This window comes from Mytilus galloprovincialis, chromosome 1 (assembly GCF_965363235.1).
Source record: "Mytilus galloprovincialis chromosome 1, xbMytGall1.hap1.1, whole genome shotgun sequence".
NCBI classification, from domain to species: domain Eukaryota; kingdom Metazoa; phylum Mollusca; class Bivalvia; order Mytilida; family Mytilidae; genus Mytilus; species Mytilus galloprovincialis.
Genome location: NC_134838.1, coordinates 20,567,468 through 20,582,480, shown reverse-complemented (window position 1 = coordinate 20,582,480; position 15,013 = coordinate 20,567,468). Strand labels below are relative to the sequence as shown.

The window sequence follows — 15,013 nt, the reverse complement described above, 5'->3', positions numbered from 1 at the left end:
AGAAAGATCGAAGCTACGAAAAAACTAAAACGATCGAAATGATTCTTAGAGGACGTATACAATAATATTCAAAACAGTTACAGTTAGAATACAGTTCAATATTCTCTAAATAGTTATGAGGTACATTGCCCGGAAAATGAATAAGAGACACAGCTCTATGTGAACCATTTTAAAAGAAAGCAAATACATTGAAAACATAGTAGAGGCCGGGTGTCCGTATTATTGTGTTGTAAGTATGAACAAGCTGTCCACTTCGGTTTAGATATAAGGATGTACTTCACGTAGATAAAGTGTCACCTTCTCTTCTCGGTTAAAAAACCATTGCGACAATTCTTTTTGTAGTGCGAAGGTGGCCTGTTACAATACAAAACCTCTGTAAATATTCAACATTCTCTTTTTCAACTGACAGCTAAGATTTTACGCATCTCGTTTTATTCAACAAAGTTTAAAAAACAACCTTTTTTTCATTTATTGTTCATTTGGTTTCGTCCTAAATATGCGATACACTTTTGCCACTTGACGTGCATGGGTTAACTTGAGCTTTACTGCCGAATTGGTAGTCTTTAGTTTTCTACACTGTTGTATTTTGTAGACTTGTCTGTCTTTTTGTCTTTTTTTTAATATATATATATGGCATTGTGGTCCCTTAGGTACCTTCTGCTGCTTTCATATTAGGACACAAATCTATGGTTATTTAGAAACAACTCAGCTTAATAATTAAAAGTTAAAAACGTCTATTTTCTCACATTACTCACTTGATACGACATCTAATGTAAACAAAATACTGAATCACACCTTATATTAACCATTGTTTATGACACAGGAAACTCAATATGTGATTAAAACTTTTATCTTTGATGTCTCTATTGAAATGCGATGTGAAGGCTTTAAACATAAAATCCCTGAAGGCGGAACAAAAAGGTTAAATTTGAAAATTGATATCTATATAGAATACATTAAACAATACCGAGAGATAACGAATGTCAAACTGATCTCCCGAATGTCATTTGAATACTAATGTATTACAGTATTACTTGTTTAAGGATGTAATTTCTGTCCAATAGAGACATAAAATAAGTAGGCTAGCAATATTAATCGTTTCCTTGTGAAGCCTTAAACCGTTTTTGTGTGTTTTTAAATATATAAAGAAAATGGTACTTACACAAAACGTATATCTTCTAATTTTGTTTGAACTATGAAATGTAACACATGCATAAGATAGTATAAATTTCAATGAAATTTTGAGAGAAGTGTTAGTGCTAGCCTATATATTATGCAATTATGCACATGATATATTTTTTAGGAAGAATTGAATAAAAGATTATGTACTAACTTAAATATAGATATAAGAAGATGTGGTATGAATGCCAAAAGAGACAACTTAATTTCCATCCAAGTCACAATTTGTAAAAGTAAACAATCTTGCTATTAAAGTCAGGTGACACGTCCAGACAGAATAGAACACATACAAATGATTCTATACAAAACATGAAGTTGACTTATTTACATAGCAACTGAGAAACTGACCGGATCACGATAACTTACATTTTATCAGTTGATCGTGAAAATAAGACTGAGCACTCAGGTCTTGTTTTCTCTAACAGACAGGTATACCTTACTATGGTTCTTATGATATATTATAGTTCAAATACAATTATGTTATACTGAATAAAGGGAACAGTAGTATACCGTTGTTCAAAAGTAGTCAATCGGATGAGAGAAAACAAATCCGGGTTACAAACTAAAACCGAGGGAAACACATCAACCATAAGAGGGAAACAAATGTAGAATATGAACACTGAAGTTCAACAAAAACACAGACGTACCATGCAACACACATAGAAACGAACTATTTGATACTAACTGCCATATTCCTGACTTGGTTCAAGACATTTCAAGAAAAAATAGTGGGTCGAACCTGGTTTAATGGTTAGCCAAACCTCACGCTTTATGACAATATTAAAAAAAAACATCGATAAAATGACAAACTACGTGACAAAAATGCAACACAAAACACACGCAAGAACATTCATCACAGAGAAATGCACAAACAAATAATATAATAGTCGAGACAACATGCACCACGCAGAACAACACATATACTGACGGATTATCAAAATAAATCTCCTAAACTAACATTGAGGCATATGAAAACTAAGCATTTTCTAACCCCAGGGATAGATTACCGTAGCTGTATTTGTCAGAATTACGGGTATACCAACATTATTTGATAATTTTACTTTTTGTTTTCGAGCCCCACTGATGAATGTAGACGAAAAACACAATTTTAATCCCGGTATATTACGAACGTTTAAGCTTTATTATTTATACCTTACATATATTTCAAACAATTCTATTGGGTGAAGCGTTATCACGTGACATGGAATAATTTAGTTAATTTTCATTCAATAGCAAGGAAAGACGAATTACCCTTAAAATTTACACCAGTGGTGAATAATTCACCGGTGAATAACCTTTTGAGTTTGTTGATTTGTACTTGAGTTACCTCCCATGAAAATGAAGTCACAGACGTAAATAAACAAAATGGCAGCGTTCACACTGGAAGCCCATCGAGAGACGAGGAAATAAGGTAGCAATAAACAGTTAGGAAAAAATATTAAAATTTGCCCTTATAAATTTTACCATCCCCTTTTCATTGCTTTCTTGCAATATCAAGCTTACTGTTTGTGTCATATATGGGCATATGAATGTAATCAGAATCTTCCATAGATTTTATATCCAGTATATAAAATGGTAAAATATAATTTCTTTTGGGTGTATCCATGGCAACAATCTGCATTTATTTGTTATAAAATATTGCAAAAAGGGGGGAAAAGATGTCACATATTTTCCCAAAATTTGGCTAAAAGTAGAATTTCAATCGCTTGAAGTAATACCTTTTCTGAAACTGTGTACATATATCATTCAGCAAATCCAAGGAAAATCATATGTCTTTCATCTCATTTTTTGGTAAAATTGCGTCAAAAACTTCGTGTAGAAAAAAAGTGTTTGTAAACATTACATTAATTTCTGGACCGATGGCCGGTCTAGCTATGAAAATACGGATTGTCAAACAGAAAACAGCCCATAAAATGTGTAAAAAATAATCTTGATGCACTTATAAACCACCTTTGAAGGCTAAATTAGCACTCAGCTGTCTAAAAATAAATTTTATTACACAATAACTTTCCTATTTGAAAAATCCACAGGGGCCAAAATGCGAAACTAAACTCCTAACTGTGTATTGCTACCTAAGGCATAGCTAAGAGTACCAGCACCCGATAATATCTCTTAACATGAGGCAGGCATTACCTGTAAATGGGGACGAAGTCTGTATGAATTATTTTTTTGTAACTTAAATATTTGTTAAAAAAAAGAAACGGAAATACCGTAACGTTTCCGATTTTGGTTCTGTTGTTAGGGATTTTAGTTGTGACGTTATTTAAATTATGACGTCATGTGCAATGTAAACAAAGAAACGCTATCATCAGGTAACGTTATTTCATATCAAGGAATTATTAAAAATGAAATTGGTATTGCACGTTCCTTCCTATTTTATACTAGACTGATAAATATATATTTTATTCAAAGTTTCATACAAACGAGACCGGAAAAAGGAAGTACATTGTACATTTCTGCGCAGGTCCGGGATTTCAAAATACGACAAAAAAAAATGAACGATTTTGAGTTCATTCATTAGTACAATGAAAAATTCGGGAAATTTTCCCGAACTTTTTTTTTATTGAATTTTCTACTGTTATTGGGGACTTCGTCCCCATAATATGAGGCAGGCATAACCTGTGAATGGGGACGAAGTCTGTATATGTATTATTTTTTTACTTCAAACATGTTAATAAAGGATACGGAAATACCGTAACGTTCCCGATTTTGGTTCTGTTGTTAGGGATTTAGCTGTGACGTTCTTTAAGCTATGACGTCATATTCAATGTAAACAAAAGAAACGCTTCCATCAGGTAACGTTTTTTTTTTCAAATCAAACAATTATTAACAAGAGGCTGTCACAACGACAGCAAACCGGATTTATTAATATTTATTTGTGTCCTGGCAATATCACAAGAACCATTACTGATGAATGGTGAAAGTGAAAATCGTCAATATCAAATTTGACCTCCATTTTGTCATCAGTATCAACATCTTAAAATTTGAAAAGCTTAGATTGAATGGTTCATGAGTAAATGCAACAACGTGAATGGAAACGCCATTTCACAATCTTTCAAGAACCATAACTCCTGAACGGTAAAAGTCAAAATCGTCATTATTGAACTTGACCTCTAATTTGCCATCAGTAACAACATATAAAAATTTCAAAAGCTTTGGTTGAATGGTTCATGAGAAAATGCACGGACACGACTGGAAACACCATTTTTCAATCTTTCAAGAACCATAACTCCTGAACGGTAAAAGTCAAAATCGTCATTATTGAACTTGACCTCTATTTTGTCATCAGTAACAACATATTAAAATTTGGGAAGCTTTGGTAAAACAGTTCATGCGTAAATGCACGAACACGACTGGAAACACCATTTTTCAATCTTTCAAGAACCATAACTCCTGAACGGTAAAAGTCAAAATCGTCATTATTAAACTTGACCTCCATTTTGTCATCAGTAACAACATATTAAAATTTGGAAAGCTTAGGAAGAACAGTTCATGCGTAAATGCAGGGACACGACTGGAAACTCCATTTTTCAATCTTTCAAGAACCATAACTCCTGAACGGTAAAAGTCAAAATCGCCATTATTGAACTTGACCTTCATTAAGTTGTCAGTAACAACATATTAAAATTTTAAAAGCTTTGGTTGAACGGTTCATGAGTTAATGCACGGACAACATTTGATTCCCGCCCGCCCGCCCGACCGACCGCCCGCCCGCCCGACCGCCCGCCCGCCGTACATCCCCAAATCAATAACCGACATTTTTGTCACAAAACTCCGGTTAAAAATGAAACTGTATTGAGTTCCAATCTTATATTTTACTAGACTGATGAATACAATTTTTTTTTCAAAATCTCGTGCAAACAAGACAGATTTCTGCGCAAATGCGGGGAAAACCGGAACAGGAACTAGATCTGAAAAAAAAGTTAACGATTTTGAGTTCATTAGTAGAATGAAAAATTCGGGAAATTTTCCCGATTTTTTTTTTTTTTTTTTTTTTTATTGATTTTGTCCCCATATAAACCATGTAAACGGTCCTTTTCAGGGCCATCATTATTTTACAAAAAGATTCTACATTTGTTGTAAATTCGAGGAATTCGAACACAAATGTATTTCAAACGTTAGTCTGTTTGTTATGTTAATAGACAACTTTCGAGTTCGATGTATTTCAGTCAAAAACTCTGGTTTTAGTGAACATCATTCGTGCGTTTAGTGGCATCGTCACTTCCGTTCCAATGTTGAGCGAGTGGTTGGCAAATTATAATACCATATTGCACGATTTATTCGGCAAATTAAATTCTCATAATTGACAATCAAGCATTGCTGTCATGAGGAAATATTTCTAGTTTATCCTGCACAATAACGATCACTAAGACGCTTGATGAACGTTAAAAGTGCAGGGATACAGGCGATCCTCTCTATCTGGTTAATGACGTCACTAAGGCGCGCCTAATTGACGAGTTTTTTTCCGGTGAGGGATGAACTCGAAAGTGGTCTATTATATAGACATTATAGTAAGTGTTCGAAATGCCCTTCCACTGTTAGTTCGGTATAATAAAACAATTATGGCCCCGTAGAATCGATGAATGTCCAAAATAGTCAACCCTTAAAAGTTATTTCACTTCGGGCTGCGCCCTCAATGAAATAACCTTCTCGACGTGTTGACAATTTTGGATATTCACCTTTTCAACGGGCCATAATTGTATATTCCCTTCTGACATATAACATTATTTTATTGGATTAGCGCAGTCATATGTGTTTCAATGGAATGCATCAAAACTTATGGTATTTGCAGTTATCCTACATTTATATATTATTTGTGAAATCAAGGCACGTAGAGTGAGTGACCCATATTCACCGCAAAATTCGTTCATTTCCACTTACATCCAACCTACATTCGGATATTTGGAACTTTTTATGTAGGTTTCAGAAATTTTACTATATGAAAAAATGTTTGATAAAGGAAATGTCTTCAAAACATTGGTTAATTGTTCTAAAAATGAACGCAATCTCAAAAGAAAATCGAAGTTGTTCGTGTACCATGGGGGACACATTTTCGTCGCAATGTATGATATGACCATCCTCATTATCCTGGTATATCATAAAACGAATGTTTGCAATTATATGAATTAGCTTGAGAGATCATTCCTATACGATTTTTCTCACAAATATTTAGTTTAAGACTGCGCATGATTGCCTGATACTCTTACATAATTGCCAAAATCATTTAAAAACACCTGCGTATTTTTTTATATGTGCGAATGACCTTGGAAATGGGTAAAGAGAAATATAAATCGTTCGAATATTACAAACCGCCTTTAACATCTATTTCAGCAAGTATTGGGTAAAGGCACACGAATTTTACAGAAAATGTGTCCACGGCGAATATGCGCCACCCACTCTATATCTCTTCCTTGTGGCTGTAGTATCTATTTACAGCTTAATACTCAAACCAGTTATATCGGGATAAAGACAAAACACGAAACTAGTAACGTGGTAAAAATGCGTTATTCTGCCGATCAACTCAACGTATATTCATTATATCGGTATTATACAAAGTCAACACTACTGTTGTATATATTCTGTAATCTGAATCCAAAGTTTGTCATAACATAGAGGCAAAAAATACGAGAGGGACATTCTAACTTTTTAAGTCGAAAATAAACTGACAAAGTCACGGCTAAAAGAGAAAAAGACTAACAGACAAACAATAGTACATCAAACACAACAATAAGACTGAGCAACACGAACTCCGCCAAAAACTGGGGTTGACCACAGCTGCTACTGAAAGCTATGCAGATCCTGCTCCACATATAATGGCATATAATTACTTTTGTTTTCAATTTTGTAAAAGGCTTTTAAAAATTCATCCTATGAAAGGATTTACAGCAGCTTTGGAGTAAAATTGTTACCTTTCAAAATAGTGTTAATGAAATCATACACTTTTTTTTATCAACCAATGAGAACAAGTACAATGACTTGTTTGTTTTTGTAGGAGATATTTGGAGACCTGAGTTTATGTTCATAATCGTCCCACAACGAGTATAACATTTCAAAAAGAATATTTAAGTGGTTGACAGGGGTTAAAGATAATATAGTCAGCGGTTGTATTTCACATGCACATATACAGCCAACCTATTTTAACTGCTCATATTACAAGACTGGTATCTTCGATAAGTTTTTATTCAACTTCTATGAAAAACTTTACTTTTTGTGGCGTTTATGCATTCGTGTGACACAGTTTATAATTCTGTCCTGAGTGTTCTTGCATTTATTTGTACTGTATTCCTGTCACGTAATGTCATGTTAGCGGTACTTTTAACATTGCAATATAAGCGGGTGGTTTAGCTAGTCATAAAACCAGGTTCAACCAAATATTTTTTTCTGAAACTGTTTAGTACCAAGTCAGGATTATTGTGGTTGTTATCAAATGGTTCGTTTCTATATATGTTGCATTGGCGTTTGTTTTTGTTGCACTTCAGTGTTCCTTTGTTTTCCTCTTATAGTTGATGTGTTCCCTTGGTTTTAGTTTGTGACCCTTATTTGTTTTCTCTCAATCTATTTATAACTTTTAAACAACGGTATACCACTGTTGCTTTTATTTGTACAAATTGATAACTGTATACAGTACTTTTCAATGTTATAGTCGAAAGCTCATTATAGGGCAATAACTCAAAGGAGTCCGATGATATTTTCCGTCATAGATCTTTCAAGATGATATAAATCATACTGAATTGAAATTCAAAGAAATTCAAAGACAGTTACTCCTTTAAAAAGTATTTTAAGTTTTTGTAGATCTTGAATAGCCGATAAATTTTGCTGTTTACATTTCTTGATTATTTTTTTGATAAACATAACATTGGTTATCTTGACAATCAAAAGTTTTTCTCAATTTTATCAGGATTTCTCTATCTATTTAAGTTTTCAAGATATTTCATGATTACTTCCATTTTATATTTTTTTTAGTAACGACGATGAAGTTAATCACAGAACAAGTTTTTGAAACAAGACATCCCACGGATTGTTATGAAGTTTAAAGTTCAATTTGGGCAACGGTTTTAAGTGTGAACTTTTTCTGTTTAAAGTGCATCTTGACTTTACAGAATATAACACCTACTACATATCAAAGTAACACATTAGTTGCGGCTGTGTTAATATAATAATTCACTACCAGTGTCGATTGAAATATTTTCCGACAGAGCTTTCTCAGATAATCATGACAATATAACATCTCATCTCTAAAATCCACATAATGTTTTTAAAAAAGAAAAATAATTTAACGACGTACCCGAAATGTCCATCAAGGAAGGTCTAGTTTTTGCAAACATTAATGTTATCATTCTGACGCAATCTGCATAAAAAACAAACTAACACATTTCTATCAAAATACACTCTTTAAAGGACAACAACAATGAAAAGTTTTTTCTACTCGTAAATAACTGAGTAAAATAAATGAATCCCACGTCTCTCATCAACACAACACCAAAATCCAAATTTGGTCACACAATGACCCTTAGGAATCAGCAGGACGGCTTTCCAAATACTTTTTGATGTTTGGAACTGACTTAACTCTATCGACAAGATTCTGTATCGCGGAGTAGTCATTAAAGACACCAGAAAATGCTGCATCATTAAACCATTCCAAAATATCAAATACAGCAATATCAGCTACTGTCAGCTGTTAAAAAATACAAATTATCGTTATTTACAAAATTAATATGTATACTGAAAAGACAATTTATGGAACGTAGTTAATATAACTTATCAAATGAACTATTTTTTGATACAACTATTAGACCGGATTTTATTAGAAAAAAAGGAACTCAAACAAAATAATCGTGGAATATCTTTAATACCACTGTCCACACTGGTACTGTCTTTTTACTATCACTGACCATAACAGCACTTCCTTAAGCTTTTACCACACTTAGTTCTTCAAAATATTTAGTATCAAGACTGGGTTAAAGTCGAGTGTGTTGAACATGTGGCTACCTTTGACTTTAACGTGCATTCTGACATGAACCTCATATTAACTTTTGTTGGAAGAAAGTAAGTATAGTTTTGAATCCGAATGCCATAAGTAAGTAAAATATATCATGTTATTTCTTATAGATTTTTAAAATTGTTTCCTGTTCAATACACAGTTCAGTGCTTTATATTCAGTGGTTGTTGTTTGTTTTGTGTTACATATTTGTTTTTCGTTCATTTTATTTAAACATAAATTAGGCTTTAGTTTTCTGGTTGAATTGTTTTACATTGTCATTTCGGTGGCCTTTAATGGCTAACTATGCGGTATAGTCTTTGCTCATTGTTGAAGACCGTACGTTGACCTATAGTTGTTAATTTCTATGTCATTTTAGTTGTCACATTGGCAGTCATATCACATCTTTTTTTTCATATTATATACTTAAAACTTAAAAGTTACCAAAATCTGCAATATTTTTTAAATATCAAATGGATTACTTACGTCAGATCCAACGAGATATTTGTTGCCATTTCCCTCCAAAACTGTAGTTAAAAACTTCGAGAACTTGGGTAGAGAGTTCTCCTTTAAAGTTTTTAATGCTTCTGCCTACAAAACATTTGTTGTCCTTTAATTAAACGTATTGCACCAATGAACGAATTGTATGAAATAGAAAGATTCAGTGTTGTAGGCAATGGTTATTTGTCACATTTTCTACATTCGTTTTGATGATATGAAAATAACTCTAGTATAATTGTTCAATGGTTTTTACCTTATTATCCTATATTCAGTGTTTTAAGTGGTAAAGGAAATGTGTTCTATGTTTGTAAGACCATCATCTCTATTTGTAAGATTTGTATATTCTATTCAAAAGGGGTAAATCAATATTGTATCCTGCATTTCTCTGGGGTTTATATGATGTATAAAGACACACTGGTCGAAGCAGCAAAGTTATAAAGTATGCCATTCCAAAGTAAATGCATGTACTTCGGTCTGTTATGAACAAAATTTAAGCTAGCGAGCGATATCATAAATCTGAACAAATTGAAATGAGTATTCTAGCAAGCAATAACAACAAATTGGTAAGAGTTTGACATATATTATTATGTGGATTGTTGTACTGTCGATGAAATTCTAAAATGAAATGTTGATTTTGTTTAAATAGAGCGATGATTCAGAGAGTCTCTGCAAAAGTGGTGAGATTTTTACTTAGGTTTGCAACGTTTCGAAGCAAGCAAATCCGAAAACATTATAAATCAATTAGGAGTTGCCTTATGATGCCTGAAAGAGACGAACTCTTTTAATATATTTTAAAAAGTGTAAGATTTCGATTCGCTCTGTTTCTGGTATTATTTTGTATAACTTACCTTTTTTGTTTCATCTTTCTCAAAAAAGTATTTGATCATATCTGTAGCTATATCGTTAATGGTTTCCAGAATAACATCACATCTGGTATTCTCCATATTATCCTTTCCATACAATCCTAGATATATAAAATGTATATACTCAAACCATGGAACTGAGACTACTATAACACATAGTAGTCTCAGCATGGAAGTATTATATAATACGTCCATGCTCAAACATTGTCCACCACGGAAGTATTAGATATAATACTTCCATGTTCACACTATCTAATTTCATAATGTGCCAGAAATTATAAGAGTTTTGATACGAAAACTAAATTCTGTAAAATAATAAATCAAATTCTAATTATATTTTACTGCTTAAATCAAAAAGAGGATATTAATTGAGAAATGATATTGAAGGATTGTAATGTATTATTTGTGTTTCAGAACAGTTTAACAAACGTCAACTATCGTTCCTCTCTCCCACAATTCAAAGTGCAATCGACTGTACCAATACCGTTCACTTCTCTTCCGTATCAACTTAACAATTAATACATGATGATCTTGAAGAATAGATTCTAGGTACTGATGTTGTTTGTCATTGTGTTGTTGAGCTATTGTATTTTTTTTTATTCTTGTCTTTCAATTTCGCTAATGTGCATTGTCTATATGCCCTTTTTTGTTACTACATATTTGTTTGCTTTTACAATGATTATAATTTTAACATGTTGCCTGCTGTACCCCTATTTTTTAATTTTTTACCTATTATGTCTTTTTGTTTTGTTAACACATCGTTGTCAATATAATGGAATTTTATGCGGCTGGCATGCAAATGAGAGGTTTAGCTAGCTTGTAACCAAGGTTTTAACTTTAAGCCACTATTTTCTACATAAGTAAATGCCTGTACCTTATCAGGAATATGACAGTTGTTGCCCATTCGTTTGATGGGTTTAAGCTTTTGATTTTGCCATTTGACTTAGAATTTTCCTCGGAGTTTGGTATTATTTTTTTTTCCATTATTTCAAAGATCTACGAAATGGTGTCTATTTTGAAAACGTTTTAAGACACTTTTCTTTTTTTCCTGACGCTGACTAATCCAAATCCGACGAGATTGAGAACAGTTATCTCATTATTGGTTAGTGAAAAAAATATCATTTTGAAAAGCCGAGCCATGAGTTATTTGTAAAAATCATAATAGACAGACGAGAAAAGTATAAATTAGAGTCGGAATTAAAGAAATAAGACTAACCCAATTCTCGAGCTAGAAATCGGGAAATGGCACCACTCTGGTTGATCATTTTCCCGTCTACTGTCAAAACTGGCATCTGACCGTATGGTGTTTCTGTAATGAAAAAAGACATATAACTGTAATTGAGTAAAAGTGTTTGAGAGCACCTAGTGAGAAAAGATCGCATTCAATTCACGCTGTGACGTCTGTTTATAGGATTTATTTATTATTGAGTTGTCTTCCTTTCTCCATAGTTGTACCTTTTAAACATATAATGCACTACTTGTTGCCAATTTCCTATAACAAAGAGGGGTGTTTGATCATTTGGAAATTGTATTCCAAACATACATGGTAATCCATTTAATCTAAAGAATATTTACTTCACTACAACATGTACAATGCATGCAGTTGAATAAGTTCTAGCCTCTCTTAAAATATTAAAATCCTAATATCTCGAATTTGACATATACGGTTATCTCAGTACCAGAATCTATGACAAACGAGACGATTTTAATTTCTTAATTATCAATTTCACCTAACTTAGTAGCAATATACCAACTTCACCTGCATATGGGATATACATTTCCCAATTTATTCGCTATTCAATAGCTTGCAACGGCTACCCAGAAATTGTAAAACATCTGAGCAGAAAGTTGATGAACCAGGGCAATGTCAAGGAATGCTCATCCTTTTTCTAAAAAAAAGTTCATCGGAAGGTACCAAGAGCTTGATGACACATATTCCGTATCAACTTCACAAATAAAACACTACAATGGTATTGAAGTATATATTCTGGGTACTGAAGTTGTTTATCGTCTTAATAACGTATAATTTGACGTGGCTCGGTACTTATACATCCCGTCATTGTGTTATTGTACTATGGTAAGTTTTTGTATTCTTGTCTTTAATTTGGTTTGTGTGCTTTTTCTTTATGCCCTTTAGTGGTTTTTTGTAACTTATTTGTTTGTATTTCTTAGTGATTTTGAATATAACACAATGCATACTGTTGTAACTCTATTTTTGACATTTTTACCTTTTATGTCTGTTGATTTTGTTCACACATCGGTGTCAATATAATGGGATTTTATGCGACTGTCATACAAGTTAGAGGTTCAGCTAGCTATAAGACTAGATTTCCAACATTTTCTACATAATAAAATGCCTGTTCCAAGCCTGGAATATAACAGTTGTTATCCGTTCGCTTGGTGTGTTTGAGCCTTCGATTTTGCCATTTGAATAGGGACTTTCCGTTTTGAATTTTCCTCAAAGTTCAGTATTTTTGTGATTTTACTTTTTAAAACGTTTTCTGACATGGGTAGATATACCTTAAATCCGTTTTGGTACAGTCTAGATGAGAACAATTTCAAAAACTTCCAACCTACAAAAGACTCTGACTGAATATTCTATAAACTGTTTGCTTTATATGCATGTCCATTATATTATACTATTATTGTAATTTTATATTGTATAACGGAGAGGACTTCATAAGTATGATTTACTTTTGTCTAATCCATTTTGTTTTAATTCAGCAAATACAATATGTTTAAACTAAACTCTGACTGTTACCACCTAGATAAAATTCTGAAAGGTTTTTCCTCACCCTAGTAGAAGACATGGAAGATGGTATTTAATCAAACATCTGAATTTTGTTTGGTATGGTTCACTCAGGTCCATATTTAAACCACCTATTGTTCTGTTCCTCTTTTGTTCATATCAACCCATACAAATCAAATCAAATGTTTTACAACCATATTATTTACACGTACTGGCAAATTGAACTACAAATGCAATAGCATAAGTAAAAACTGCAAACATAATACTTTTTAATTGCATCCGAGAGCACACACCCTTTTGTATCTGCCGTAGTAAAGGCCGACAATAAGGTCTCTTTTTATACAAATCATTGACCCATATCGGGTAAAATTTCGAATTACCAAATTTAGTTTATTTTTACACATTCTACAGCAAGGATATATATATACATTGTACAAAGGCATATCAAATTCCAGAAACGTGTTTCAATGTTTAGGAAGAAAAAACGCATTTTCTTTCCATTACTCTAGATCTTGACCTGCCTTGTTAACTTTTCCAGTTGCTTAGATTTATCTGTAATGATATGTAATAAGAATAGATTTAATTGTAAAATCAGTTATTTTGTAAAATGGTTTTGATGAACCTTTTCATGATCTCCTTCATTGCTATGAATCATGATGAATCAGCAATTTTCTTAATTGATAAAAAATCAAGATTCGACGTCTTTTATCCTCAGACACAACAGGCATCCTTCCTCACATAATAACACAGATAAAAACATCAAGTAGCAACAATATATATACTTACTGGGTTTGAATGCTAGCCATTCCTCCCCAGCTAGTCTTTCGTCTTCGAATTCTTTACCAGCCGCAGCAAACATCAATCGAGCTAGTTCACCCCTTCCTTTTGCTTTGAAATACGACAATTTATACGACGGCATTATTTATGTTTTCTATTCTTTACACACTTGTGGATAAAACAGGTTCTTCACCGGCTAGATTTCACTGATTCTTTGTTCTAGATTATGAACTGACAATAGATATGTTCAATGACCTACGTAAAAATACCTGTGTTGATACAGGCTAGGTTAAACATGACATGTAAGTTTATACGGTTATCTTTCCGACAGGATAAATTGTAATATTGATTTAAATCGATTGTATTGCAGCAATATTTTCTGTGTGTGGTTTTTAAAGATTTAACAATCTCTTTGAGTCTGACGCTGAAACGATGAAACGTATTCATTCAGTTCGTTTGTAAACCCGAATTGAGTTTGAATTGGACATTTTAGCGATTGTCTCTCTCATTTGCTCTCAAACGAAATTGAATTTGAACTACTCATAGTTGTGATATTTTTATCTGCATACCTTTGGTAATGCCCGCGTCACACTGTCCCGATTTTTACGCCGATGGCAACACGATTATGGAAATTTTCAAAATCGGGACTGATCGTATCAAGATCTGGCTATTCGTAGTGCCATCTTTAACCATCGTAGAATCATCGGCCACTTTTTCTAGCCTTCGGGGACAACTTCGGGAAGTGTTCTAAATTTTTTAACATGTTAAAAAATCCCCGAAGGTGCGTCCGATGTTGAGGGTTCGTATTGAGTTCGCATCACCATCCTCACCATCGTGATGTCACCGGGAATGCATCTTTAAACATCGTATTGCATTCGTGTTTCCATCGTTTCCATCGGGCAGTTTTGACATTACGATGTCTACACGAATGAATCACGAAGCTACCCGAAGGTCTTACGATGGCAA

At 33.1% G+C, this 15,013-nt stretch overlaps 1 protein-coding gene across 1 annotated transcript; it reads right to left on the bottom strand.

Moving 5' to 3' along the window:
* Positions 1–8,551: 8,551 nt before the first annotated feature.
* On the bottom strand, positions 8,552–14,359 carry LOC143068732 (glutathione S-transferase 1-like). The gene is made up of 5 exons (XM_076243003.1): positions 14,057–14,359; positions 11,738–11,830; positions 10,507–10,622; positions 9,644–9,748; positions 8,552–8,854 (listed from the first exon to the last, which is right to left on the bottom strand). The coding sequence occupies exons 1-5, from the start codon at positions 14,187–14,189 to the stop codon at positions 8,690–8,692; spliced, it is 612 nt and encodes a 203-aa protein (XP_076099118.1). The 5' UTR covers positions 14,190–14,359; the 3' UTR covers positions 8,552–8,689.
* Positions 14,360–15,013: the final 654 nt, after the last annotated feature.

Bases quoted from the DNA above. Each gene is read 5' to 3' on its own strand.
- LOC143068732 (XM_076243003.1), bottom strand. From the start codon at position 14,189: ATGCCGTCGTATAAATTGTCGTATTTCAAAGCAAAAGGAAGGGGTGAA. The intron at 10,623-11,737 runs GTTAGTCTTATT...TTATATATCTAG, and splicing joins ATTTCTAGCTCGAGAATTGG to GATTGTATGGAAAGGATAAT. The intron at 8,855-9,643 runs GTAAGTAATCCA...ATTTTTTAACAG, and splicing joins AATATCTCGTTGGATCTGAC to CTGACAGTAGCTGATATTGC.